Source organism: Cucurbita pepo, chromosome LG12, assembly GCF_002806865.2.
Source record: "Cucurbita pepo subsp. pepo cultivar mu-cu-16 chromosome LG12, ASM280686v2, whole genome shotgun sequence".
Lineage (NCBI taxonomy): Eukaryota > Viridiplantae > Streptophyta > Magnoliopsida > Cucurbitales > Cucurbitaceae > Cucurbita > Cucurbita pepo.
In genome coordinates this window covers 731,971-757,074 of record NC_036649.1, presented here as the reverse complement: position 1 = coordinate 757,074, position 25,104 = coordinate 731,971, and the positions used below count along the sequence as shown (strand labels likewise).

General features: G+C 38.8%; 6 protein-coding genes and 1 non-coding gene across 11 annotated transcripts; 5 read left to right on the top strand and 2 right to left on the bottom strand.

The window, feature by feature from the left end:
- Nucleotides 1–1,188: 1,188 nt before the first annotated feature.
- LOC111807324 (cysteine-rich repeat secretory protein 3-like) lies at nt 1,189–3,401 on the top strand. Of its 2 annotated transcripts, XM_023692998.1 has the most exons (3): nt 1,200–2,360; nt 2,914–3,027; nt 3,119–3,401. In XM_023692998.1, the coding sequence occupies exons 1-3, from the start codon at nt 1,562–1,564 to the stop codon at nt 3,124–3,126; spliced, it is 921 nt and encodes a 306-aa protein (XP_023548766.1). In that variant the 5' UTR covers nt 1,200–1,561; the 3' UTR covers nt 3,127–3,401. The 2 variants fall into 2 exon arrangements, with proteins under 2 accessions (XP_023548767.1, XP_023548766.1); XM_023692999.1 differs by lacking the exons at nt 2,914–3,027; nt 3,119–3,401 and adding an exon at nt 2,437–2,682 and having other exon boundaries at nt 1,189–2,360.
- Nucleotides 3,402–4,564: 1,163 nt separating this feature from the next.
- LOC111807325 (mitochondrial import receptor subunit TOM9-2-like) lies at nt 4,565–5,342 on the bottom strand. The gene has a single exon (XM_023693000.1). The coding sequence runs from the start codon at nt 5,200–5,202 to the stop codon at nt 4,891–4,893; it is 312 nt and encodes a 103-aa protein (XP_023548768.1). The 5' UTR covers nt 5,203–5,342; the 3' UTR covers nt 4,565–4,890.
- An 820-nt stretch (nt 5,343–6,162) lies between these two features.
- On the top strand, nt 6,163–6,685 carry LOC111806973. The gene has a single exon (XM_023692528.1). The coding sequence runs from the start codon at nt 6,272–6,274 to the stop codon at nt 6,683–6,685; it is 414 nt and encodes a 137-aa protein (XP_023548296.1). The 5' UTR covers nt 6,163–6,271.
- Nucleotides 6,686–11,819: 5,134 nt separating this feature from the next.
- On the top strand, nt 11,820–14,866 carry LOC111807314 (auxin-responsive protein IAA13-like). Of its 2 annotated transcripts, none has more exons than XM_023692982.1 (5): nt 11,820–12,384; nt 13,401–13,657; nt 13,736–13,859; nt 14,352–14,413; nt 14,494–14,866. In XM_023692982.1, exons 1-5 carry the CDS (start codon nt 11,984–11,986, stop codon nt 14,541–14,543), a joined length of 894 nt encoding a protein of 297 aa, XP_023548750.1. In that variant the 5' UTR covers nt 11,820–11,983; the 3' UTR covers nt 14,544–14,866. The 2 variants fall into 2 exon arrangements, with proteins under 2 accessions (XP_023548750.1, XP_023548751.1); XM_023692983.1 differs by having other exon boundaries at nt 11,821–12,384; nt 13,404–13,657.
- Nucleotides 14,867–15,612: 746 nt separating this feature from the next.
- Nucleotides 15,613–21,529, bottom strand: LOC111807725 (glutamyl-tRNA(Gln) amidotransferase subunit B, chloroplastic/mitochondrial-like). 3 transcript variants are annotated; one of them, XM_023693577.1, is made up of 10 exons: nt 21,392–21,529; nt 20,500–21,172; nt 20,116–20,325; nt 19,021–19,161; nt 18,713–18,916; nt 17,522–17,719; nt 17,317–17,385; nt 16,263–16,379; nt 16,058–16,154; nt 15,613–15,639 (listed from the first exon to the last, which is right to left on the bottom strand). In XM_023693577.1, exons 2-9 carry the CDS (start codon nt 21,121–21,123, stop codon nt 16,074–16,076), a joined length of 1,644 nt encoding a protein of 547 aa, XP_023549345.1. In that variant the 5' UTR covers nt 21,124–21,172; nt 21,392–21,529; the 3' UTR covers nt 15,613–15,639; nt 16,058–16,073. The 3 variants fall into 3 exon arrangements, with proteins under 3 accessions (XP_023549345.1, XP_023549343.1, XP_023549344.1); XM_023693575.1 differs by lacking the exon at nt 15,613–15,639 and adding an exon at nt 15,724–15,972; XM_023693576.1 differs by lacking the exon at nt 15,613–15,639 and adding an exon at nt 15,724–15,964.
- Nucleotides 21,530–22,440: 911 nt separating this feature from the next.
- LOC111807846 lies at nt 22,441–22,548 on the top strand. Its single transcript, XR_002816991.1, has one exon. It is a non-coding gene; the product is annotated as a U6 spliceosomal RNA (small nuclear RNA).
- Nucleotides 22,549–23,171: 623 nt separating this feature from the next.
- On the top strand, nt 23,172–24,974 carry LOC111807821 (membrane protein PM19L). Its single transcript, XM_023693701.1, has 3 exons — nt 23,172–23,402; nt 24,276–24,453; nt 24,537–24,974. The coding sequence occupies exons 1-3, from the start codon at nt 23,273–23,275 to the stop codon at nt 24,769–24,771; spliced, it is 543 nt and encodes a 180-aa protein (XP_023549469.1). The 5' UTR covers nt 23,172–23,272; the 3' UTR covers nt 24,772–24,974.
- The last annotated feature ends 130 nt before the right edge of the window (nt 24,975–25,104 follow it).

Here is a 25,104-nt window from a genome sequence, read left to right as displayed (position 1 = left end):
ATATATATATATATATATATAATGTTCATATACACAGATAATACTCTACTCGTGTTACCATATAAATAAAATTATTATGTTCGAAAAATTCCAACAAAGTAGTAAGAAAAATAACCATATAATTAAATATATATTTATTTGATTATCGCGTAATTTAATTTATTTTTGGCACAAAATGCGTGAAGAGGCGAATCTTTAGTATTTTTCATGGGCCAATAGGGCCCACTAAAATATGGGCCTACTTCGGGCTGGATCTGAGCTGGCTGTTCGAACATTTTCGACCATTGGAATAAAACTAAAGAATTGTTCGCAAAACCATTGATCAATCATTTCGAAAGCAGTTTTTTGTTCATACTTTTCAAATTTTCTACAAATAATTATGCCCCCATGATTCATAAAAAACGACTCCAATCATTTTCGGTGAAAAAGAAGCAATGACGATATCGAGAAAATAAGTATATGCTAACTTCATCCCAGCAGCCACAGTATTATAAAGGAGGCAGGCGTTATCCAAAATGATCATGCATAAAACGTATGTAAGCAACTTCTTTTTGTTTAAGCTTGTCGCACGTAAGATCTAACTCATGACCATGACACTCGTTTATAGGTCAATCTGATCGTAAGTTAGTGGATAGAATGTCAATTATAGGAAAAAAATAACTCGATAAGCCCACCTCAGTATTTAATTGTTAAACCGATCCACAACACTTACTAGTTATCAACTAAGCTTCAAACCCACCTTGGTATTTAACTATTAAACTGATCTTCAAGCCCACCTCGATCCACAATCATTGGTGGACATCCACTGATCTTCAAGCCTACCTCGATATTTAACTATTAAATCGATACACAACAGTTACTAGGTATCCACTAATCTTCAAGTTCACCTCGACATTTAACTATTAAACCGATCCACAACAGTTACTAGGCGTCCACTAATCTTCGAGCCCACCTCAATATTTAACTATTAAACCGATCCACAACATTAACTAAGTATCCACTAATCTTCAAGCTCATCTCGGTATTTAACTATTAAACCGATCTGCAACCGTTATTAGGTATCCACTAATCTTGAATGCACATGCAAATAAAATATTAATATCGTTTTAGGATTAAACTCATTTAATCACATGGAATTTGGCATAACATGGTACAAATGTAACAAACAATGCTTAAAATAATGGAAATCACTACTCTTCCTTTAACAAACACCCAGAATTCTGTATTTTTAATTCTACATTTTGTTCTCATTCTCCATGGAGACCTTAAAACTTCCGTACTTTAATGGGGTTTGGGTTCACCATTTCAGTATCTCAATAAAAATGACATTTCCCCCCAACCTTTTCCTTCTCCCCAAGTTTCAGTTTCTGAGTGGGGACTGAAGAGGAAAAAGATTCCCCTCTCTCTCATCTGCACATTTTAGAGAGAGAGAGAGAGAGAGAGGTAGGCTTTGAAATGGACTAACCATCCATTTTTCTTCAGATTCAACCAAAACCCATCTCTCAAATCCGAGAAATGTTCCAATGAAATCGAAATCTTCCCATGATTTGAGCCATTAAAGATGAAATCCCAGATGTATTCTTACTCCAAACCCTTCTTGTTCTTCTTGTTCTTCCTTGTATTCCTTGTTTATGTTGCTTGTTTGGTTGAATCTGGTTCTGATTACACCACTTTGGTCTACAAGGGCTGCGCCAAACAAGGATTCTCAGATCCAAATGGCGTTTATTCACAAGCCCTTGCTGCTCTGTTTGGCTCTTTAGTTTCACAATCTGCCAAAGGTTCAAAGTTTTACAAAACCACTTCCGGCACCGCCGGAACTGCCATCACTGGCCTCTTCCAGTGTCGAGGGGACCTCAGGAACTCTGATTGCTATAACTGTGTAAGTAAGCTCCCGGAATTGGCTGATAGTCTGTGCGGCAGAACCATTGCCGCTAGAGTTCAGCTGTCGGGCTGCTATTTGGTGTATGAGTTTCCTGGGTTTACTCAGATTTCAGGGTTTGAAATGCTGTATAAAACTTGTGGGGCTACGAACATTGCTGGAAGTGGGTTTGAGGAGAGGAGGGACACGGGTTTGTCTGTGTTGGAGAATGGCGTGGTGAGTGGCCATGGATTTTACACTACTAACTATCAATCTCTGTATGTGTTGGCGCAATGTGAGGGAGATTTGGGGGATTCGGATTGTGGAGAGTGTGTGAAGCATGCTGTCCAGAGAGCTCAGGTTGAATGTGGGAGCTCAATTTCAGGGCAAGTTTATTTGTATAGGTGCTTCATCAGCTACAGTTACTACCCAAATGGGGTTCCTACGAGATCGTCCACTCCCTCGTCTTCTTCTTCTTCATCATATTCTTCATCTCCATCAGGTAAAAACCCAGAAACTCCCCATCTGACTCTATAAATCTCAAACTAAGCACAGGTTTCTGCACCTCATTATTCTAGGAATCTACTTATGAGGATGGTTGGTGGGAGTCTCACATTGGCTAATTAGGGGGAGGCTGTTCGAGGGCTTCATAGGTCTTAGAGGAGGCTCTATGACATACTTTGTTCGATGAGAGGATTGTTGAGAAAGAGTCTTACATTGTCTAATTAAGGGTCGATCATGAATCTATAAATAAGGAATACTATCTCCATTGGTATAAGGCTTTTTGGGAACCAAAAGTAAATCCACGAGAGCTTATGCTCAAAGTGGACAATATTAGAACATTGCGGAGAGTCGTGATTCCTAACCATTCAAACAGAGACTAGATAAACTTATACCACCAAAGCTAGAAACATTCCCCGAAGGAGCTCATTCTCATTACTGATAAAAGAGGGCATTGAGTTTTGTTTTCTTCTCATTTTTTGAAACTGAACTAAACTTGTTACGGTAGACTTTTCTGCAACTGTGGTAATATGAAAGGTTACATTTGGTGTTAGGGATGGGGCAAAACACAGGGAAGACAGTGGCAGTGATATTAGGAGGAGCAGCAGGAGTGGGATTTGTGGTCATGTTCTTGCTTTTCATCAGAGGTTTGAAGAAGAAACATGATGGTATGCATCAAAACATGAGTTTGATTCAATTTTGTGCCGTTTTTGCTCGCAAAACTTCCATTGATTCATTGACTTCATCTTCTATCTGCAGATTATTGATACAGGGGAAAGAGTGAATGTTCTACTGAGGTTTGAAAAAGAATCAAATCCCTTTGATCTCCTTTTGCTTTTGTTTTAGAAAGATAATGTGTTCTTGTGGGGACTTGGATTTTTTTGGGTTGAAAAAGACTGTTCATTCCACTGGGGTCAGAAGCTTTTCCTGAGAAGAGAACAAGGAATCAATGCATGGAAGGAATGATACAAAAAAAAAAAAGAAAAATCAAAACTGAAGGAGAAGTGAAGAATGTTCTTTCTTTTTTTTTCTTTTTTTTTTTTGGTGTATGTTATATATATTTTTTATTTAAAAAATATATAATTATTGCTTCCTTTTCAGCCATGTGGGTGTTTTGTCTCTTTTCTCTCATCTCCAGAATCTGGTTTTCTCTTCCTAACTCAAATCTTATAGTTTTTTTTATTTAAAAAAAGCTGCTACCTTTAGGATTTCATCTCCATACCATCACTAGGAACTTTTGACTACTTGGTCGAGCTATAAAGAGTTAATATTTCTATTATATTTAATAAATTAGTGAATTTTTAACACCTTAAAAAAAAGATGCAACATTGAAGACCTGGGAAATTAGAGCATGTACAATCATTGTTTATGCTTCGGTTCAGAATATTTCCAAACAAGCTCAAAACTACAAATTTGAAACTTTTTTTTTTAAAAGGTTCGTATAAACTTCTGGAGAAATCAGAGCTATCCTTAGCAGAAACCCAATTGAAAAAAAAAATGCATACCTCAAAATCGGCCCATTACATTTGACAAGCGAGCAAATTTCTCCAATTCTGCACAAACTTCAAAACAGAGGCATAAAAAAGACTAGAAATTGCTTAAGGTAGGAGGAAAGGGAAACAGCAGCACATCATAATTCTGCTAGAACAAACTGGTTTCACTGTTCTCAGTCAGTGAACATGTATGGATTGTCAGAATTGAACAAAGAAATATGGTCCCATCCCATGTTCAGACAATTCAGAGATGCTATAATTTCAGAAAGTCAATGTTGTTTGAAATCGGGTTTCAAATTACAAAAGTTTGCAGATAAACCAACAAAATCATATATAGAAAGTAGCACCCAACAGATAGAACTGATAAACATATTAAGCAATGGAAGTGGCAATCAGAGACTAAGTATGAAACAAACAAATAGGAAGAATTGGTTGTAGAGTAACCCAGTAAGGAGAGGATTTGAAAAGCTGTTCTGTTAATTTTGAGCCAAATTCTAACAAAAAGAACTCAACAGCTTGTCTGAGGGAAAATAATGACTCCAAACTCAATCATCCTAATGAACTTTATTTCTTAGGAACCTGAAAATGAGAACATAAGAACATACTAAATCTGGCCAATCAATCTGTAGCTCCATTTTATGGATGCAACATCTAACAAGATCCACAACGCCAGTTCATGAAAGACGAATAATGAAGCAAAACAGTCAATTGGTAGAGCATGAAAAAAATTATGTTTATTTTCTGCTGATTTCTGAGCATCAAGCAATTTCTCACAGGAAACAAACATAAAATAAGTTTACAACAGCTATCAAGAGTTTTATGAGAAGAAAATTCAATTGATTCTGAATTCCATTCATATAATTTTGCAACACAACTCTAACTCTCTAAAACCTCAAGTCTCTAAACCCACTCAAAGGAAAAGAGGAACGGCATTGTACGCCATCCACATTCCACAATCAAATTCCATCCAAAACCCATAAAAAACCCTAAACAGCAACAACATCATCGAGTAGCCTTAACCTGAATCCATCAAGTAAATCATTTAGGAGCAGCAGTGGCCGGAGTACCAAGTAGACTCGCCTGCTGCATCTCGAGCTCATTGAACTGCTGCTCGCGATCCATCTCAATGATGAGCGGCACCACCAAAATGAGAAAAGTCGTCCCTGCAATCCACGCAGCTTTACCAGTACTACGGAGGAGTTTTTGGGTAACGAAGGCAGCGTCGGAAGCTGTGCTCTTCGCCCGCCGGACGATTTGGGAATCAGAGACGGAGCGAGAAACCCTAGATAGAACGCCTAAATTCTCATCGCCATCGGTAATAGAAGGCCGCTTATTACCCCGAGACGCCATGAAAGGATACCGAACAGGAATTTGAAGCAGTGGAAGGAAGAATCGATGTGATCTAATCGATACACTGATCGCCTTCTCAACAGAGAGAGCTGAAAAAATTGAAACCACAAATGAATTTAGGGTTTTGGATGAATGTCAGAAAAATTTGGGAAAATCTCTTATTTCTACAAGAAGCCCAATTTCAAACTTGATCGGCCCATTACACAATTAAATTTTTTTTGTCTAAATTAATTTTTAAAAATAAAATTACAAAAATACCCTTTATTTTGATTTGGGACGTAAATGATTAATACTTATATTTAAAATATACCCTCAGAAAATCTTATTAATATCTCCAAAATATTTTAAAAACTTCGGTAGTAATATTAAAAATAGTAAGAAACTTTCAAAAATAATATTAAAAATAAAAATAATCTACGAGATGTCGACCGTTTTCTCTATATATTTACGACAATTTTTTTATTTTTTAATGAATATTTTTTAAACATAATATTATTTTTTTAAAAAAGTTGAAAGGTATTAATATTTTTTTTTTAAGTTTTAAAAATATTTTTGAAACCTTCCCATAAAAAGCAAAGGGTATTTTTAAAATAAAATATTTATTTAATCAATTAATTTTGTCAAATTTTAAATAAATTTAATTTTATAAATTATTATAAATTATTTATTCTCGATAACATTTTTAACCTTTGGAATGAAATGAAAAAATAAATAAATATTTTACACAAAAAAAAAAAAAAGAGTAAAAATTACAAAATAATTGGAATTCATAAGACCAATCAAAATGTGCCACGTCAGCCTCCAAATTTAGTTAATATCACTGTAAATTTGACTAAAAATAAAACGAAATCCTCCGTTCTTGTCGGCCCTCCCCTGCTTTTGGTTTCTACTTCCCTAACAAAACAGGGGAGGTTATCACAAATTCCTTCCTTTCCTTCCTCTTTTTCGGATTCTCCCCTTTAATGCTCTCCCCTCCACCCTCCTCCCCCTCGCCGGCGCCGTTGAGCCGGTCCCACCACTCTCCGACGTCGATCTAGCCACTTTCCCCAACGCCCAACCCTTCCGAACCATGTCGATATTGAACCCATTTCAGCTTCTAGAGCTGAATCTAATTTCCGCTCAGGATTTGGCACCGGTGTCTCGTTCGATGCGAACCTACGCCATCGCCTGGGTTCATCCTGACCGGAAACTCTCTACCCGTGTCGACACTCACGGCCACAACAACCCAACGTGGAACGACAAGTTCGTGTTCCGCGTTGACGACGAGTTCTTACATTCCGACACATCGGCGGTGATGATTGAAATCTACGCCTTGCATTGGTTTAAAGACATTCATGTTGGGACTGTTCGGATTCTTGTTGGGAATCTCTTCCCTACTCCGCCGCGATTAAACCAGTTTAGTCAGCAGCCGCAAGTCGGGATGCGGTTTGTTGCTTTACAGGTCCGGCGGCAGTCCGGGAGGCCGNATCCACATCGGAGATGATAACAAACAATTCCTGGATAACATCGGTTGGAGATGTTGGACCCATCGAGGAAATGGACTGTGGACCCCACATCGTTTGGAGATGTTGGACCCATCGAGGAAATGGACTGTGGACCCCACATTAGTTGGAGATGGTGGACCCACCGAAGAAATGGACGGTAAACCCCACATCTGTTGGAGAACATAACTAAACATTCCTAGATCCACATCGGAGATGATAACAAACAATTCCTGGATAACATCGGTTGGAGATGTTGGACCCATCGAGGAAATGGACTGTGGACCCCACATCGTTTGGAGATGTTGGACCCATCGAGGAAATGGACTGTGGACCCCACATTAGTTGGAGATGGTGGACCCACCGAAGAAATGGACGGTAAACCCCACATCTGTTGGAGAACATAACTAAACATTCCTAGATCCACATCGGAGATGATAACAAACAATTCCTGGATAACATCGGTTGGAGATGTTGGACCCATCGAGGAAATGGACTGTGGACCCCACATCGTTTGGAGATGTTGGACCCATCGAGGAAATGGACTGTGGACCCCACATTAGTTGGAGATGGTGGACCCACCGAAGAAATGGACGGTAAACCCCACATCTGTTGGAGAACATAACTAAACATTCCTAGATCCACATCGGAGATGATAACAAACAATTCCTGGATAACATCGGTTGGAGATGTTGGACCCATCGAGGAAATGGACTGTGGACCCCACATCGTTTGGAGATGTTGGACCCATCGAGGAAATGGACTGTGGACCCCACATTAGTTGGAGATGGTGGACCCACCGAAGAAATGGACGGTAAACCCCACATCTGTTGGAGAACATAACTAAACATTCCTAGATCCACATCGGAGATGATAACAAACAATTCCTGGATAACATCGGTTGGAGATGTTGGACCCATCGAGGAAATGGACTGTGGACCCCACATCGTTTGGAGATGTTGGACCCATCGAGGAAATGGACTGTGGACCCCACATTAGTTGGAGATGGTGGACCCACCGAAGAAATGGACGGTAAACCCCACATCTGTTGGAGAACATAACTAAACATTCCTAGATCCACATCGGAGATGATAACAAACAATTCCTGGATAACATCGGTTGGAGATGTTGGACCCATCGAGGAAATGGACTGTGGACCCCACATCGTTTGGAGATGTTGGACCCATCGAGGAAATGGACTGTGGACCCCACATTAGTTGGAGATGGTGGACCCACCGAAGAAATGGACGGTAAACCCCACATCTGTTGGAGAACATAACTAAACATTCCTAGATCCACATCGGAGATGATAACAAACAATTCCTGGATAACATCGGTTGGAGATGTTGGACCCATCGAGGAAATGGACTGTGGACCCCACATCGTTTGGAGATGTTGGACCCATCGAGGAAATGGACTGTGGACCCCACATTAGTTGGAGATGGTGGACCCACCGAAGAAATGGACGGTAAACCCCACATCTGTTGGAGAACATAACTAAACATTCCTAGATCCACATCGGAGATGATAACAAACAATTCCTGGATAACATCGGTTGGAGATGTTGGACCCATCGAGGAAATGGACTGTGGACCCCACATCGTTTGGAGATGTTGGACCCATCGAGGAAATGGACTGTGGACCCCACATTAGTTGGAGATGGTGGACCCACCGAAGAAATGGACGGTAAACCCCACATCTGTTGGAGAACATAACTAAACATTCCTAGATCCACATCGGAGATGATAACAAACAATTCCTGGATAACATCGGTTGGAGATGTTGGACCCATCGAGGAAATGGACTGTGGACCCCACATCGTTTGGAGATGTTGGACCCATCGAGGAAATGGACTGTGGACCCCACATTAGTTGGAGATGGTGGACCCACCGAAGAAATGGACGGTAAACCCCACATCTGTTGGAGAACATAACTAAACATTCCTAGATCCACATCGGAGATGATAACAAACAATTCCTGGATAACATCGGTTGGAGATGTTGGACCCATCGAGGAAATGGACTGTGGACCCCACATCGTTTGGAGATGTTGGACCCATCGAGGAAATGGACTGTGGACCCCACATTAGTTGGAGATGGTGGACCCACCGAAGAAATGGACGGTAAACCCCACATCTGTTGGAGAACATAACTAAACATTCCTAGATCCACATCGGAGATGATAACAAACAATTCCTGGATAACATCGGTTGGAGATGTTGGACCCATCGAGGAAATGGACTGTGGACCCCACATCGTTTGGAGATGTTGGACCCATCGAGGAAATGGACTGTGGACCCCACATTAGTTGGAGATGGTGGACCCACCGAAGAAATGGACGGTAAACCCCACATCTGTTGGAGAACATAACTAAACATTCCTAGATCCACATCGGAGATGATAACAAACAATTCTTGGATAGATCCACATCGAAGAGGATAACAAACCATTCCTAGATTCATATCGATTGGAGAGGAACGAAATATTTGAACCCGGGACAATTATTTAGTTTTTTTTAGGGCACTCTTTTGTTTTTAAAATCATTAATATTATTCCACTTGATCCCTACCAATATAATGTCTTAGGTCAATAAGACAAAGGACCCCTGTTTGGAGGGTCACAGGCCCGAGGTACGAGGAAATCATGCAGCAAAATAAGGCTGTCTCTAAAATTCCATATAAATTTAAATCCCATTTTCCATATTATTTTATATTTTTTAAGGAAAATTCATTAAAAGCAATCATATTTATCGATAAACCGACCAATTTTGACTATCCAACTCAAACTATAAGAGTTCGACTCAGTTAGTTTTCTTTTCCAGTTTGAGTTCAGTTGACGGTTTGACATATTGTTAGTATGTCAACGCCACTAACCTGAAAATAGAATTACAACTCAACACAACTTAAAGTTTACTTTCGCTAATAATAACAGGCAGTAATTTATGTTTTTTTTTTCTTTTTTTTTAATTTTTAAATTTCACTTTGCATGCTTATGGTTATTACTATGGTATAGGTGGTATAGGTAAAAAAAGGTGAATTTACTTTAATTTCTATGAAATTACGACAGTTAAATTTTTTTTATAATTATGGTCAAATATATTGTAATAATAAAAGCGAAAAATACTCCAAACACACTTTTCCCATATTCATGCTTTGTCGGTAGCAATCAACAGAGATTAAAAATTATAAATAAATCTAATTACTATTTATTAAAATAATTAAATTATGACTAATATAAAACGAGTATTAAATTTTATATTTATATGTAATAACAGTATTTTAATTTATATCAAATAGATATTAAAAATTTTAAAATATATAATAAATTTTTTAATTTTTAATTATTTTTTAATTTTAGAAGAGAGTAAATAATGGCGATTTTTTTAATTAAAAAAAAAAAGTGTCAAATGAAAGAGGGAAAAGTGGTGCCACCTGTCTACTTTCTAATACTGTCGGCTGACGTGGCCTCCAGGGAAGCAGTCGCCCACGTGATTGGCCCCCACCTGTCCCCTGCTTTTCCTCCATTTACCAACTATTTTTCCTCCCAAGTTAAATTATAAATTTAATTTTATAAATAAAAAAAAATGTTAAATTACCCATTTAGGTGATAAACTTTTAAATGTAATTAATATATATTTTTTTTGTTATTTTGTGTTTTATGTATCTTTAACTGAATTCTAATTTTAAAAAAAATTAATTAATGAATATATAATTTTAATTTTATTCTAATCTAGTAAATTCATTATAAATAAACACAAAATTAATTTTTTTTGTTAGCGTTTAATAAATAAATAAATAATTAATTAACTTATAAATAGTTTATTCTTTTATTTATCAAATGAAAATAATTTAAATAACCATTTACCATAACAGCTGTCCAATTAAAATTTAAAAAAATAGCTTTAAAAACAAAAGAAATAATTTTTATTTTAAAGGGTATTTAAATGAAATTATTTTGGACATCTAACTTTAATATTATTATAATTATTTGTCTTTAAAATAGTAGACAGCATAAAGGTATAAAGCAAAGAAGAATAAAGTACAAATAATTAAAATATGCCTTTTTACTGCTAAAAAGAAAAACATTTTTTAAGACCTTAATTATTACTATAATTAATATTAATTACAATGAAATGTGTGTCATTAAAATATATATATATTTATTTATTTATTTATTTTCTATTTTGAATAGGGTTTTACGATAAAAATACATATTCAAACCTAAAGTCGAGCGTTACAATACTACGAGTATTCAAGATTTTAAAACGTTGTTCACTTAATAGGGGTTTCCACACCCTTATAAGGAATGTTCCGTTTTCCATTCTAACCGATGTGTGATCTCACAATCCACCTTCTTTGAGGCTTGGAGTCTTTGCTGGCACACCGCCTAATGTCTTGCTCTGATACAATTTGTAACCGTTCAATCCCACTACTAGCAAATATTGTTCGCTTTTGTTCGTTACGTAGCGCCGTCAATTTCATGATTTTAAAACGCGTATACGAGAGAGAGGTTACCACACTCTGATGAGAAATGATTCGTTTCCCACTCTAACAAATCTCTAACAAATCTAAATAGTCCTTTTTTTCGTTATCTTATTAAAAAAATGAAATGATTTAGCATGATACTAATTAAGACCAAAAGCCTATAAAAAATGAGACAAACTCCAATTATATCTAATTATACACCAAATTTAATTATTATAGAAAAAAAAAAAAAGAGATTACAATAAGAACCACACCCATTTTAAAATTTTTGTTTATTTATTTTTTTCGATAAAGGAGTTAATAACCTACCAGGTCGGGATTCGAATCTCAGATTCGAGGTATTTTTGAAAGTTTAAGAGTATTATTGAAATTTTTGGTCGATTCGAGGTATTGCACTTGATACTCTTCTAAAGTGCTAAGTTATGCTCGATGTATTCACTATATAAATATATTAATATGCATACTCGAGGGTTCGATATTGTTAAATAAGCATATTCATTTGATTCTATCGAGACTTGAACTCGGATGGATAAAATGAAAATTTTAAAATTAATTATTGGAATATAAAGATTAAATGAAATGTTTTGTTATTAATTAATGGGTTTGTTAGAATAAAGGAATATGATTGTTGTCGGGGAAAAGAGGAAGCATGGATTACTGGTATGAGTGGTAGGCGCACCACCAGACATCCTGACCCCATCGCTTCTTCTCTCTGTGCTCTGTTTTTCATCCTTTCCTCTGTTTTTCAATACCTTCTTAATCCCCTCGCCTTCTTCCATTCTCTGTAACCGTCCCTCTCTAATTCGTTGTTTCTTCGATGGAATGTACTTTGGGCCTTTTCCGCACTTCTGGCGTTGGTGGGTCTGTTTCTGGGTCCGCCATTAACGATCCAAATGAGTCTAGAATGGAGATTTGTGAGAGAGATTTTGTGGGTAAGATTCCGATTGAGCCATCTCCTTGTCCTGCCTCCTCTGGCCTTGAATTGGGCCTTGGTTTAGCCGTTGGCGGCTGCGGGAAGGTTAGCGGTGGTACTTGGGGTGAGCGTGGTCGGATTTTGACTGCTCGGGATTTCCCTGTTCTTGGTGGCTCTTCTGTTTCTTCTTGTTCTTCCTCTTCTTGCTTCCATGGAAGAGAGGGTAATGGTTCTGTTGCTGTTTCTGGGACTAAACGAGCTGCTGATTCTGCTCCTAATGATGGAGGATCCCCCACTGCTCTCAAGTTAGTTCTGGTTATCCCCTTTTGTTTGTTCTTATAGCTACAAATTTACTGAAATTAAGATTGTTGTAAGGGAGCCCGATGTTGGCTAATTTAGGTAACGATCATGGGTTTATAAGTGAGGAATGCGTCTCCATTGGCATGAGACTTTTTGGGAAGTCCAAAGCATGAGAGCTTATGCTCAAAGTGGACAATATCATGCCATTGTGGAGGTTTGTGATTCTTAACATAGTATTAGAGTCATGCCCTTAACTTAGACATGTTAATAGAATCCTCAAGTGTCGAACAAAGAAATTGCTAGTCTCGAAAGTGTAGTCAAAAGTGACTCATGTATCGAACAAAGGGTGTACTTTGTTCGAGTGCTCTAGAGAAAGGAGTCGAGCCTCAATTAAGGGGAGGTTGTTCGAGGGCTACATAGACCTCAGGGAAGGCTCTATGGTGTACTTTGTTCGAGGGGAGGATTGTTAAGAATGATTAGGAATAGATATGCAATAGTATGAGGAATTTTTGGGGAAACCAAAAGCAAAAACATGAGAGCTATTGCTCAAAGTGGACAATATCATGCCATTGTAGAGGTTCGTGATTTCTAACATGGTATCTAACTTAGCCATGTCAATAGAATTCTCAAGTGTCAAACAAAGAAATTGCTAGCCTCGAAGGTGTAGTCAAGAGTGACTCATGTGTCGAACAAATGGTGTACTTTGAGCTCTAGAGAAAGGAGTCGAGTCTCGATTAAGGGGAGACTCTTTGAGAGCTACATAGACCTCAGGAGAGGCTCTATCGTGTACTTTGTTCGAGGGGAGATTGTTGAGGATGGTTAGGAATATATCGCTATTGGTATGAGGTATTTTGGAGAAACCAAAAACAAAACCACGAGAGCTTATGCTCAAAGTGGACAATATCATACCATTGTGAAGAGTCGTGATTCCTAACCGAAAAAACGATGGATTAATTTAGACTTTTGAGTCGTTTTCTGTTTTCTGATGAGCTTGTTGTAAATCTTTGTTTGAAAATTGAAGCAGTCAGGTTGTGGGATGGCCACCCATTAGGACATACAGGATGAACAGCTTGGTGAACCAAGCAAAGACAGCCAGGGCTGAGGAAGATGAGCAGTCCAAGGACAACAAAACATGTGATGTTGATGGAAAAGGGCACCTAGGATTTGTCAAAGTGAATGTCGATGGGGTTGTCATAGGGAGGAAAGTGGATATCAATGCCCATTCTTGCTATGAGACCTTGGCCCTTATGCTGGAGGACATGTTCTTCAAGTCCAATGGTTAGCTCTTGAAATTTCCAGGAACAAATATCTTCATTTTTTGCTTTGATTTATTTGTATTGTCATGCTGTTCTTCAGGGAAAAGTGGAGACAAAGAACAAGGACAGAAACTGTCTAAGCTTTTGGATGGATCCTCTGAGTTTGTGCTTACATATGAAGATAGAGAGGGGGATTGGATGCTTGTTGGAGATGTCCCTTGGAGGTATGTTTCTTTGTAGTCTAGATCTAATATCTATGTCGGGTTATGATCAGCTATATCGATGCCCGGATGCACGGTTTTGACTCTTGGTTCTAAAAGCTGAGCTAGTTTGATGAAAATTGGCATGCTTAGTTCCCTTTAGTTCATGGAGTTTAGTCTATTATGTCTTACGAACGAGGAAGATAACTTACTAAACGGTTCGAGATTTGAGAGGAACGTTTATGTATCTGATCTCAATTGTCTAGATCAATGTATTGTTGGCTCTTGTTTCTTAAGTCTTGCTATGTTTTAAACATTTGAACTGTGTCTCTGTGATGTCCCACATTGGTTGGGGAGGAGAACAAAACATCCTTTATAACGGTGTGGAAACCTTCCCCTAACATACGCGTTTTAAAGCTTTGAGGGAAAGCTCAAAGAGGACAATATATGCTAGCCGTGGGTCTGGGTTGTTACAATCCCACTTTTACGTTGTTCTTACCATATGTTCATGATTAGGATGTTTTTGAGCTCTGTTCGAAGGCTTCGCATAATGAGGACGTCTGAAGCCAAAGGACTAGGTATTCAATAAGCTCTTCCTGCACTCGATTTCCTATCTTGTGCTCGTTTTACATGTTTCCTAAATCTAGCTTCATTGCAGCACCAAGATCTCAAGACAAGAAAGCGAAACAAAGGAGCAAGCCTATCTGAAAACCGCTACTATATGGCTCGGCTCGGGTACGTCCTAGATATACCCAAACGTGAAAAATGCACAGTTTGACTAGAGAAAAGAAGTAGAAAAGAGAATGAGAAATGGATTGCTGTGGTTTTTTGTTTCTTTGTTGGCTTTAGTTTTGGTGTTTTGGGGTTTTGTTTTGGGAGGTTTGATAGGCCATATGATTTTACCATACAAAAGTGTATACTTTGGGTGGATGCTTTCTCATACTGTACATAAGGGAACAACACTTTGATTGATATCTATGGAGCTTTGTTTGTTGCAATCTGCTGCTAAATGAGAAGTTTGTGGCTTTCAAGTTATTATCGTTAATAAATTTTGTTTCGTTTTGCTGGTTGATATGTAATTGTTGGTGATTGGCGGTTACGGGCGGTGTGTATAAGGGCCTAGGTACATGTACACCACTAGCTGAGACGGGCGGTGTGTATAAGGGCTTGGGTACATACTCACGACGACACGCTCATATGTGATTTCAATGATTTCAACTTTATGTTCTAAGTTGTAGAGAACAATTAGAACAGAGACCATGTTTATGGATTCGCTCCACCTTACAACCTTAATTTCCATTGTCCAGCCCATAAGGGCACCTTACAACCTTAATTTCCATTGTAATTGTCATTGTAACATGCATGTTGTCCGGCCTATAAGGGCCATGCATACTTGATACCTTAATTTTCATTGTAATTGTCATTGTAGCATGCATGTTGTCCGGCCCATAAGGGCCATGCGTACTTGATGTCAATCTCCAATCAGTATGATTGGAGACGATGAAAACAAAAGAAAAAGGAGTTAAATCAGTTGCCAATATGATCTTTAATGAGGTGCAGGGGATGCAGCATCTCGAGACCCCATGTCCTCTCTTTCCTGCCCGCAACCGAAGAAGTTGGCTTTGCCAACACAACATTAGGATCGTCCTCTTCATTCTAAGCTGACTCTAGCCTCGGATTGGCTCCAAAAAAATCACACTATCTCTTTGTTAAAGTGAATAATTGGAAAATCAAATTCTAAGACGAAGGGATCGTATAATTTGAGCCTTTTTTTTTCATGCTTTTCTCAGAGGTCTAGAGAAAGCTGCAATGATTATCAATTAATATATTCATTAAGACGGAGGCTTGAATCATACTTAAGCTAGAAGTTATCATCGGATCAATCTCGTGATGAAGAGATGTCTTTTCCAATTTTTCACTAAGAAAATAAGGGATAATAAGTGAGCGTTTGAATGAAGGGTTAGCTCTTTCGATCCAATTGACACCGACACGTTTCTACATTTAAAATAGTAAAAAAATGCAAAAAATTATATTTTATTCTAAAAAAAATTCGTCAGAGGAAATTTCAGCAAAAATTTATCAGAGTTGAAGCAATTCTGCAGCTCTCCCTGTTCCTCTTCATTTGAGTACTGAAGACCTTGAAGGAAAGAACAAGATCAAATTCTGGTTCAATATTTTACACACTAACCGTCGTCTCGAGCAACTCGACGAATTATACGTACCCGTTGAACAAAATCATCAGCTTTTGGCATTCAGTTTCTCAAGGAGGATCTTATTTAGAAGCCCAGGATTTGCTTTTCCTTTGGATGCTTTCATTACCTGAAAAAGGAGATTATTGTTTAAATACGTGAGCGAGGAAGAACACGAACGAGCAAGGGCAGATTTATGATCGTGATAAATTAAGTTTCGACTAGGATTCGCCTTCACCTGGCCAGCAAAAAAGCCTTGCAGCTTGGTTTTGCCACCGCGATATTGCTCGAGCTGCTTCGGATTCTCTGTCAATACCTTTTCCACCATTCTTTCTATCTCAGCAGGATCTGCAATCTGCCATTTACAGAACAGCCAGAAACGATGATCCTTTCGGTTTGTTATTCGTATCCTAGTGTCGTTATCAAGTAAAACTATGAACCAGATATCCATTGCCTTCATTCCTTTTAACAATTAGTCTAAGATATTCTAGTCCAAGGCTCAATCTTGTTATTGAATTACATAAACCTTGCTGAGGTTACTATGCTAGTATATCTTTTGAGAGAAACCGAGCAGCAGTATACCATTGTTAAAAGCAAAAATTGATGAACTAATTTCATTGAGCAATGCTACACAACATGAATTATTCTCGAGTGGAAGTAAAAGTCTAAAAAACAATCAATTTAGCCACACGATGAGGCAAGCTCAAGTAACGATAACATGAAAGATACTTGAAGCCAAGTGTAACAGCCTAAGCCTACCGCTAGCAGATATTGTCCGCTTTGGCCCGTTACGTGTTGTTATCAGCCTTACGATTTTAAAACGCGTCTACCAGGGAGAGGTTTCCACACCCTTATAAGGAATCATTCATTCCCCTCACCAACCAATGTGGGATCTCACAATCCATCCCCCTTTAGACCCAACATCCTCGTTGGCACACCGCCCGGTGTCTGGCTCTGATAGTGGAGCACGTGTGTTGTTATTGTTTTATGTAGAACAACCGGGACAACGTCAATTCTCGTTGTGTGAGATTACTTACTTTTATGGGATCAGAGCCAGACACCAGGCAATGTGCCAGCAAGAACGCTGGACGCCCAAAGGGGGTGGATTGTGAGATCCCACATCGGTTGGAGAGGGAAACGAAGTATTGCTTACAAGGTATGGAAACCTCTACCTAGCAAACGCGTTTTAAAATCGTGAGGCTAATGACGATTTGTAACAGGCCAGAGTGGACAATATTTGCTAGTGGTGGACTTATAACAAGAATATGGATTTTTTAGATTAAGCAAATTACCTGAACCAAATCCTTTTCTTTAATCATCCCCTTTACAGTTCCACCTTTAGCTAGCAACTCGAAAAGAATCTATACAGCATATGAAAAGAAAATGCATCAATAAGAGATGTTAACATTTAGACTAGAACCAATCAACAAATTTAAGGTACCAGTAACACTTTAAAGAACATTTTACAGAACTCCTTATGCAAGAAGAAAAACTTACCTCTTTCCCGATCTTTCCGCTAATAGTACCGCCTTTTATCGAAGCGATCAATTCAGCAAGCTCTTGGGGAGTGAGCTTTATGTCATTTATAGCCAACTTCTCATTTTTCATGTAGGCAGCAATATCACCCATTATCCAATTGGCAGCCAGCTTCACTTCGGCCCCCTTTGCAATAGTTGCATCAAAAAACTCAGCCACCTACGATGTCATGCAGCCAAAGTTACTGAGAAAGTGCAAAACTAATCAATTTTCATTTGAACTTGGCTTGTTTTCCTTATAACTTTCCATAACTCAAGGACACAAAAGGCCGTAACAGCCCAAGCCCAAGCCCAAGCCCACCGCTAGCAGATACTGTCCTCTTTGGACTTTTCCTTCCGGGCTTCCCTTCAAGGTTTTAAAACGTGTCTGCTATGGAGAGGTTTCCACACCCTTATAAGGAATGTTTCGTTCTCCTCTCCAACCAATGTGGGCACTCGCAATCCACCCCATTGGGGGCCCAGCGTCCTCGCTGGCACACTGCCTGATGTCTGGCTCTGATACCATTTGTAACAGCTCAGGCCCACCACTAGCAGATATTGTCCTCTTTAAACTTTCCCTCCCGGGCTTCCCTTCAAAGTTTTAAAACGTGTTTGCTAGGGAGAAGTTTCACACCCTTATAAGGAATGTTTCGTTCTCCTCTCCAACCAATGTGGGAACTCACAATCCACCCCCTTGGGGGCCCAGCGTCCTCGCTGGCACACCGCCCGATATCTGGCTCTAATACCATTTGTAACAGCTCAGGCCTACCGCTAGTAGATATTGTCTTCTTTAGACTTTCCCTTCCGGGCTTTCCTTTAGTGTTTTAAAACGCGTTTGCTAGGGAGAGGTTTTCACACCCTAATAAGGATTGTTTTGTTCTCCTCTCCAACCAATATAGGATCTCACAAACGTAGGGAACGGGTAACAGCTAAGGGCATTCCTTCTAATTCAACTAAAAAGTACTTTTTTTTGCATCTACTTGCTGCGAACATTTGCTCCCTTCTTTTTAAGAAAATTCCTTTGAAGCCAGAAACTTCCCGTGAAAGCTATTGCTCTCCCACCTTTCTACAAGGTGTTTTTAGAGGTAATCAAATAATGGTTGCCATTATAATAACCTCATTGCAATACCCAAAACCAACTTATTGAGTGTGTATAAATTCTCTGGTAACTCACACTAATGTCATTTGCCAGGAAAAGCACGTCCTGCATGCTCAGTCCCATACTCTCGTATCTTCTACGCTTCGTTTCGGGAAGTTCAGGCAAAGAATCACCGATATTCTCAACGTATTCTTTTGTGAGGATGACTTCTGGAAGATCAGGCTCTGGAAAATATCGATAATCAGAAAGTCCTTCCTTTTTCCTCATTGTAATTGTTTTCTAAGCAATAATACACAGGTGAGCACATGAGTTGACAATAATAAAAAGAAATCATCATAAGTTATGCCGATGATAATCTAGTGTACGAAAAAAGTACGAAAAACCTGAGCGCCTTCTTCCCAGAGTCTGGTTTCCTGTACAATTTGATCACTTTGGCCTTGACTGTGGAGAAGCACTTGTCTTGAAACTTCAAAATCAATTGCTCTGCTCACTGATGAAAATGAGTTCAAGTTTTTTATCTCCACCTGCAAATCAATGTGTGATTAAATATATAATAAGACTGCACAATGCAATCAGTTGGTTCTTGGTTGAAAGAAAGACATAAACTTAATAGAAAACTCAAAGATCGAGAAGCCTGAATCCTCACATTTAGACTACCCCTTCACAAATAGTTCCTTTGTAAGGGCCCAAGCCCACCGCTTGTAGATATTGTCCTCTTTGGGCTTTCCTTTCGAGTTTCCCCTAAGGTTTTTAAAATGCGTCTACTATCTAGGGAGAGGTTTCCACGCCCTTATAAAGAATGTTTCGTTCTCCTCCCCAATCAATGTAGGATCTCACACTCCACCCCCCTTCGGGGCCCAGCGTCCTCGCTGGCACTCGTTTCCTTCTCCAATCGGTGTGGGACCTCCCAATCCACCCCCCTTCGGGGCCCGGCGTCCTTGCTCGCACACCGCCTCGTGTCCAACCCCTTTGGGGCTCAGTCTCCTCACTGGCACATCGCCCGGTGTCTGGCTCTGATACCATTTGTAACAGCCCAAGCCCACCGCCAGTAGATATTGTCCTCTTTGAGCTTGCCCTTTCAAGCTTCCCCACACAGTTTTTAAAACGCGTCTACTATCTAGGGAGATGTTTCCACACCCTTATAAACAATGTTTCGTTCCCTCCCAAATCAATGTGTGACCTCCTTCCCCACAACTTCTCACTTTCAACAGCCATAATAATCGAATCAAAGTAGGTAATCATTGGTTGTTGATATTTATAAAGAAGCCAAAGAATAATTGAGCCTCAACCACTCATCCAACTAAAACTTAATGACAGGGGAAAAGACGATGATCGAGTCATTTCATCCAATCAAAAGATGCTTCAAAACTTGCAAGGTTTCAACAATATTCTTGCAGGGTCATACTACTGAGACTACATACCAAATCATGAAACACTTACGTGTCTTCAAAACAATACTTTTGAGAGAACTAAGCTACCTTTGTTCCGAACTGTGACTGCCCAATAGGACGAACCGAGACATTCACATCACACCGAAGCGAACCTTCTTGCATGTTTCCATTACTTACACCCAAATATCGAACCAACCTCTGCAATTCTGCAGCATACTCCGCAGCCTCAATCCCAGTTCTCATGTCAGGTTCAGAAACAATCTCAAGCAAAGGGACTCCTGCTCTGTTTAAGTCAACCTGCAAATACTTTAAACAATCAATATAACAGCCAAGGACAATTATTTCAACATATATACATAAAAGCACGCCATAATGAAATTCATATATTGAATCTGTTAAGACCATAGGCTAAGATATTTGCTTGAAATTAGGATCATAATAAACATAAGATGAGAGATTCAAAATTATTTCCTGAGAGTAGCTTCCACTTTCAGAGTGAAGCAGCTTTCCTGCATCCTCTTCCATGTGAACCCTGGTGATACCAAACCGCCTATGCCCGCCACCATACTCGAGAGGAAGATCAAGATCAATATAACCGCTGCTCGCAATTGGAATATCAAACTGAGAGATTTGGTAGCCCTTAGGAAGGTCAGGGTAAAAGTACTGTTTCCTATCAAATTTTGAGCTGAAAGACAAACTGCAGTTTAGTGCAAGACCCAACTTCACCGCAAACTCAATCACTTTTGAGTTCAAAACAGGCAAGGCACCTGGAAGCCCCATACAAATGGGGCAGATATTAGTGTTTGGGGAAGAACCATAATTGTAAGGGCAGCTACAGAAGGCCTTGGTGAAAGTGGAGAGCTGGACATGGGTTTCAATACCAATAATTGCTTCATAGTTCTTGGAAATTTGATCAATAATCTGTTTATCAAAATGTGGTGAAATCGCTGTAGGCCTTTTCTTTCCTTGAGTTGCTGTTTGGGATTGCGAGGCTTTCACAGAAAAATACATAACTTTCCTCCTTTGAGTAAACAAAGCAGCAGGGTGAAGCAACAAAGATTGAGATCGAATGCATCGCACTGCTGCAAATGCCATTTCTGTAGTCCCTAATCTTCTTCCAGCATCAAACAGTTCAAGAACACAACTGCAAATCAACGAAAACAGCTAAAAATGAAGAACCCCATGAAGATTTCAAGCTTTGAAGGCAATTTAAATCAAATTAAGAAGCACACATCATAAGCGGGGTACGAAACAATGCAGCAGAGAAATTAAAACGATATCAATGATAGAAACAATCAAAGATTCACAAGCAGAAATGAGAACAGGAGAATAAAAGGGGATGTTCAAAGAAATCCAGACTAACCCAAATGAAAATCTGCCGCCGGCGCGATCAACTTCCGCAGTTCGACGCGGGTGCTTCTCTCAAAGAAACATCGGCCGCTCTATCTTACGGCTTACTGAAATTCGAAGAGAGCCGCTCAGTTACCACCATGAGTTCGAGGAGAGATTTTCATTTTCTTATTTTAAAAATAAATATATAAATAAAGTTTTTTAAAAAAACACATTTATTTCTTAAAAATATTTTTTAAAAAAATAACAATTTGATATACTCAAAATTAAAAATTTTAAATTAAGCGTTAATTTTTTTCACGCAATGACCTAATGTTTATAATTTATAAATATAACCATTAATCATCAAGCTATTAATTTAAAGAAATTTCATTAAATTTAATATTTTCTTTATGATAGAAAATTAAATTATTATTTACTAAAATTCATAAATTAAATTATTATAATTTAAAAAAAAAATACAGTGTCAAACACTAAAGTTTATAAATTCAATTGCAACCGCTAATATTATATTTCTATTTTTAAGTTTTCAAATATTTAATTTGAGCCGTAAAATAACTTTAATAATTACCTATAATTATATTATTTATTTTTTAATTTTTTTTTTTTCACTTTGAAAACGAAATATTTCTTATCAGAATATGAAACTCTCCCTAATAGACACGTTTTAAAACCGTGAGGTTGACGGCCATATATATAATAGGTCAAAGCGGACAATATTTATTAGTAGTGGACTTGACTGTGTCGTCCAGATAAATTAGACCTTATCATCGTAGCTACACCACTCAGTGAAGGGCAGGGATGAAATGGGAAAATATGATAAACATCAAGAGAAAAGTCTTAAGAAACTCATATCTAATATAAAAGGGTTTATAAAAGGAAAAAATGAAAACTCACTGCTCCCACGGTAATGAGACTCCATACAAACAAACTCGACTAGTAAATATTGTTTGCTTTGGCCCGTTACGTATCGTCGTCAGCCTTATAGTTTCAGAACGTGTCTACTGGAGAGAGGTTTCCATACCCTTATAAGGCTTCGTTTCCCTTTCCAATCAATATGAGATCTCACACTCCGAAGACATTCGATAAAATTGGAATGATTCAGTGAAGATTAGCGTAGGCCCTGCGGAAAGATAACACGCACAAATCGAAAAATGGTATCAGAGCTATGTATCGAGCAATGTGCCAGCGAGGAAGTTGGGCCCATTGAGGGATGGATGGTGAGATCTCACATTGATTTGAGAGGGGAAGAAAACCTTTTCCTAAAATCGTGAAGCTAACGACAATACGTAATCGGCCAAAACGGGGAAAATGTGATGAAGATGAAGGACCAATCATATACCTATTGCACCATTTATGAACAAATCCATATCTAATCTTAAAGTGTTAACAAATCATAAACCTTCCAGTAAGTTGGAAAGAGCATAAGATGCAGTTATGTTTGTAGTTGTGTTCTTGGGAACAGAGAGAACTCACACCTCACCTCACCTCACCTCCCACACTAATGAGAGACATAATTCTCTTTATTCTTTATTCTTTCTTCTGCTGCCATACATATCAAACCACACAACAAAAGAAGCCACTTTTGAGCCTCACTGGATAGCAAATCTGCACCGTTTGATCAACTTCGAGATGGCATTCCCAGAGGGGGTTCGAAAGGAACCCCATTGACAAGTGTCCTAACACGTGTGCCTGTAACAAAGCATGCAACACAGATGGTCCACACGTGTCCGTAATGTCCAAACCTTTGTTCTCCTATATATGTCTCATTACTACATGTTCTGGTCGATGTGGGAATGTATTAAAAGCTTTTGCCTTATCTGCTTTCGGTTTGTGATAATATCATCATCATCTTTGCAGCTGTTGTTTACTTCTGGTTTTTGGAGACAGGAAGATGGCTCAAACCATGGGAAGGAACATGGCAGCTCCATTGCTGTTTCTCAACTTGATCATGTATTTTATTCTCCTTGGGTTTGCTAGTTGGTGTATTAATAGATACATCAATGGCACAACCTACCATCCTAGTAAGTTTTGCTTTTCAATGTTTGGAGTCTTGCATCAAGTTATGTAGTTCTTGGTGTCTTTTCAACCATTTTCTTTTGATTTTTTGATCATTTTCCGTCCTTGAGAATGTACTTGACAGTCTAACGTCATCGCTGGCAAACTCATCGTTGGTAGATGTTTGTCCTTTTTGGACTCGTTTTCGAGTTTAACTTCAAAGTTTTTAAAACGAAAAATGACTCTTTTAGAAAGAGATTTTCACATGCTTTCCCTCAAGGTCCTTAGGTCTTTAAAACGAGGCTATGAAGAGTTTGTCACACGCTTTTCCTGTCTTTAAAATGCTTCTAGGAAGAGATTTTCACACGCGTTTCCTCTAGGTCTTTAAAATGCATCTAGGAAGAGATTTTTACACGCTTTTCCTCGAGGTCTTCAAAACATCTTCCAACACTTTCCCTCAAGGTTTTTAGAACGCATCCGATTAGGGAGAGATTTTTCTTCAAGGTCTTTAAAACATATCCTCTAAGGAGGAAGATATTTTCCCAGACGACGTCTGTTAGGGAGAGATTTTAGGACGCGTCAAGGTCTTTAAAACATGTCTTCAAAAGAGGAAGATATTTTCACGGGAACATGTCTTCTAAGGAGGAAGATGCTTGAGAGAGATTTTGGAATGCTTCGTTACTCCATTACTTCAGGGAGAGATTTTAGAATGCTTCATTACTTCATTACGTGAGATCGATGTTTGTTCTTGTGGGAGAAAATGCAAAATCTCTCTCCTGAACACAAATTGTCAACTTTTACAAGCATAATTATGCTAATCATGAGCTATGTTTAGATTGTTCGGCCTCATTTTTTTTAACCCAAAAAAGATATTGACGTTTGTTTTTGGACTGCACAAGGTATGGGAGGCAACGGAGCAACGCCGTTTTTCTTGACATTTGCAATGCTAACAGCAGTTATGGGAGTGGCATCAAAACTGGCTGGACTCTACCATATCAGAGCTTGGAGGAGTGACAGCCTCGCCGGCGCAGGATCAACTTCATTGCTCACTTGGGCCGTAACTGTTCTAGCTTTTGGGTAACTTTCTATAACTTCCACAACCATTTCTCTTCTATTTAGAGACGTAATTCTAAGATTCCTTTTCATTTCCCTTTCCGCAGCTTGGCCTGCAAGCAAATCAGCATAGGAGGCCACAGAGGGTGGAGGCTGAGAGTTGTGGAAGCTTTCATAATAATATTGACAATCACCCAGCTTCTGTATCTGCTCCTGCTCCACGCTGGGATCTTCAGCCGCCGCTACGGCCCTGGTTATTGGGATACCGACTATGGCATGGGCGGAGGAAGTGCAGTTCCTGGAGAGCCTCCCAAGGGAACTGCCGGGACCAGGGTGGTTTAGAACAGATGGTTGGTTATTATGTATGATATCAGTTGGTTTTTTTTTTCTCTTGCTTTGTTTTCGTGTAAGGACATAGTTTCTGGTTCTGTCATCTCTTTCAAAACCTCAATGTAGGATGTTTAATAAGAGATTGGGATGTTTCACAATGAAACAAAGGATATGTACAGAGCAACACTAAACCAATATATGTAACCAGTAATGAACTGCCATTTTCGTAACAAGAAGATAAGCCTATAGAACACTAATTAATAAAATGCAAAACGCCATTGAAGGCGGTTGCAACACTTTCTCAAGTCTAGAAGGATTGAGAAATAGAATTACCTGCGATATCAT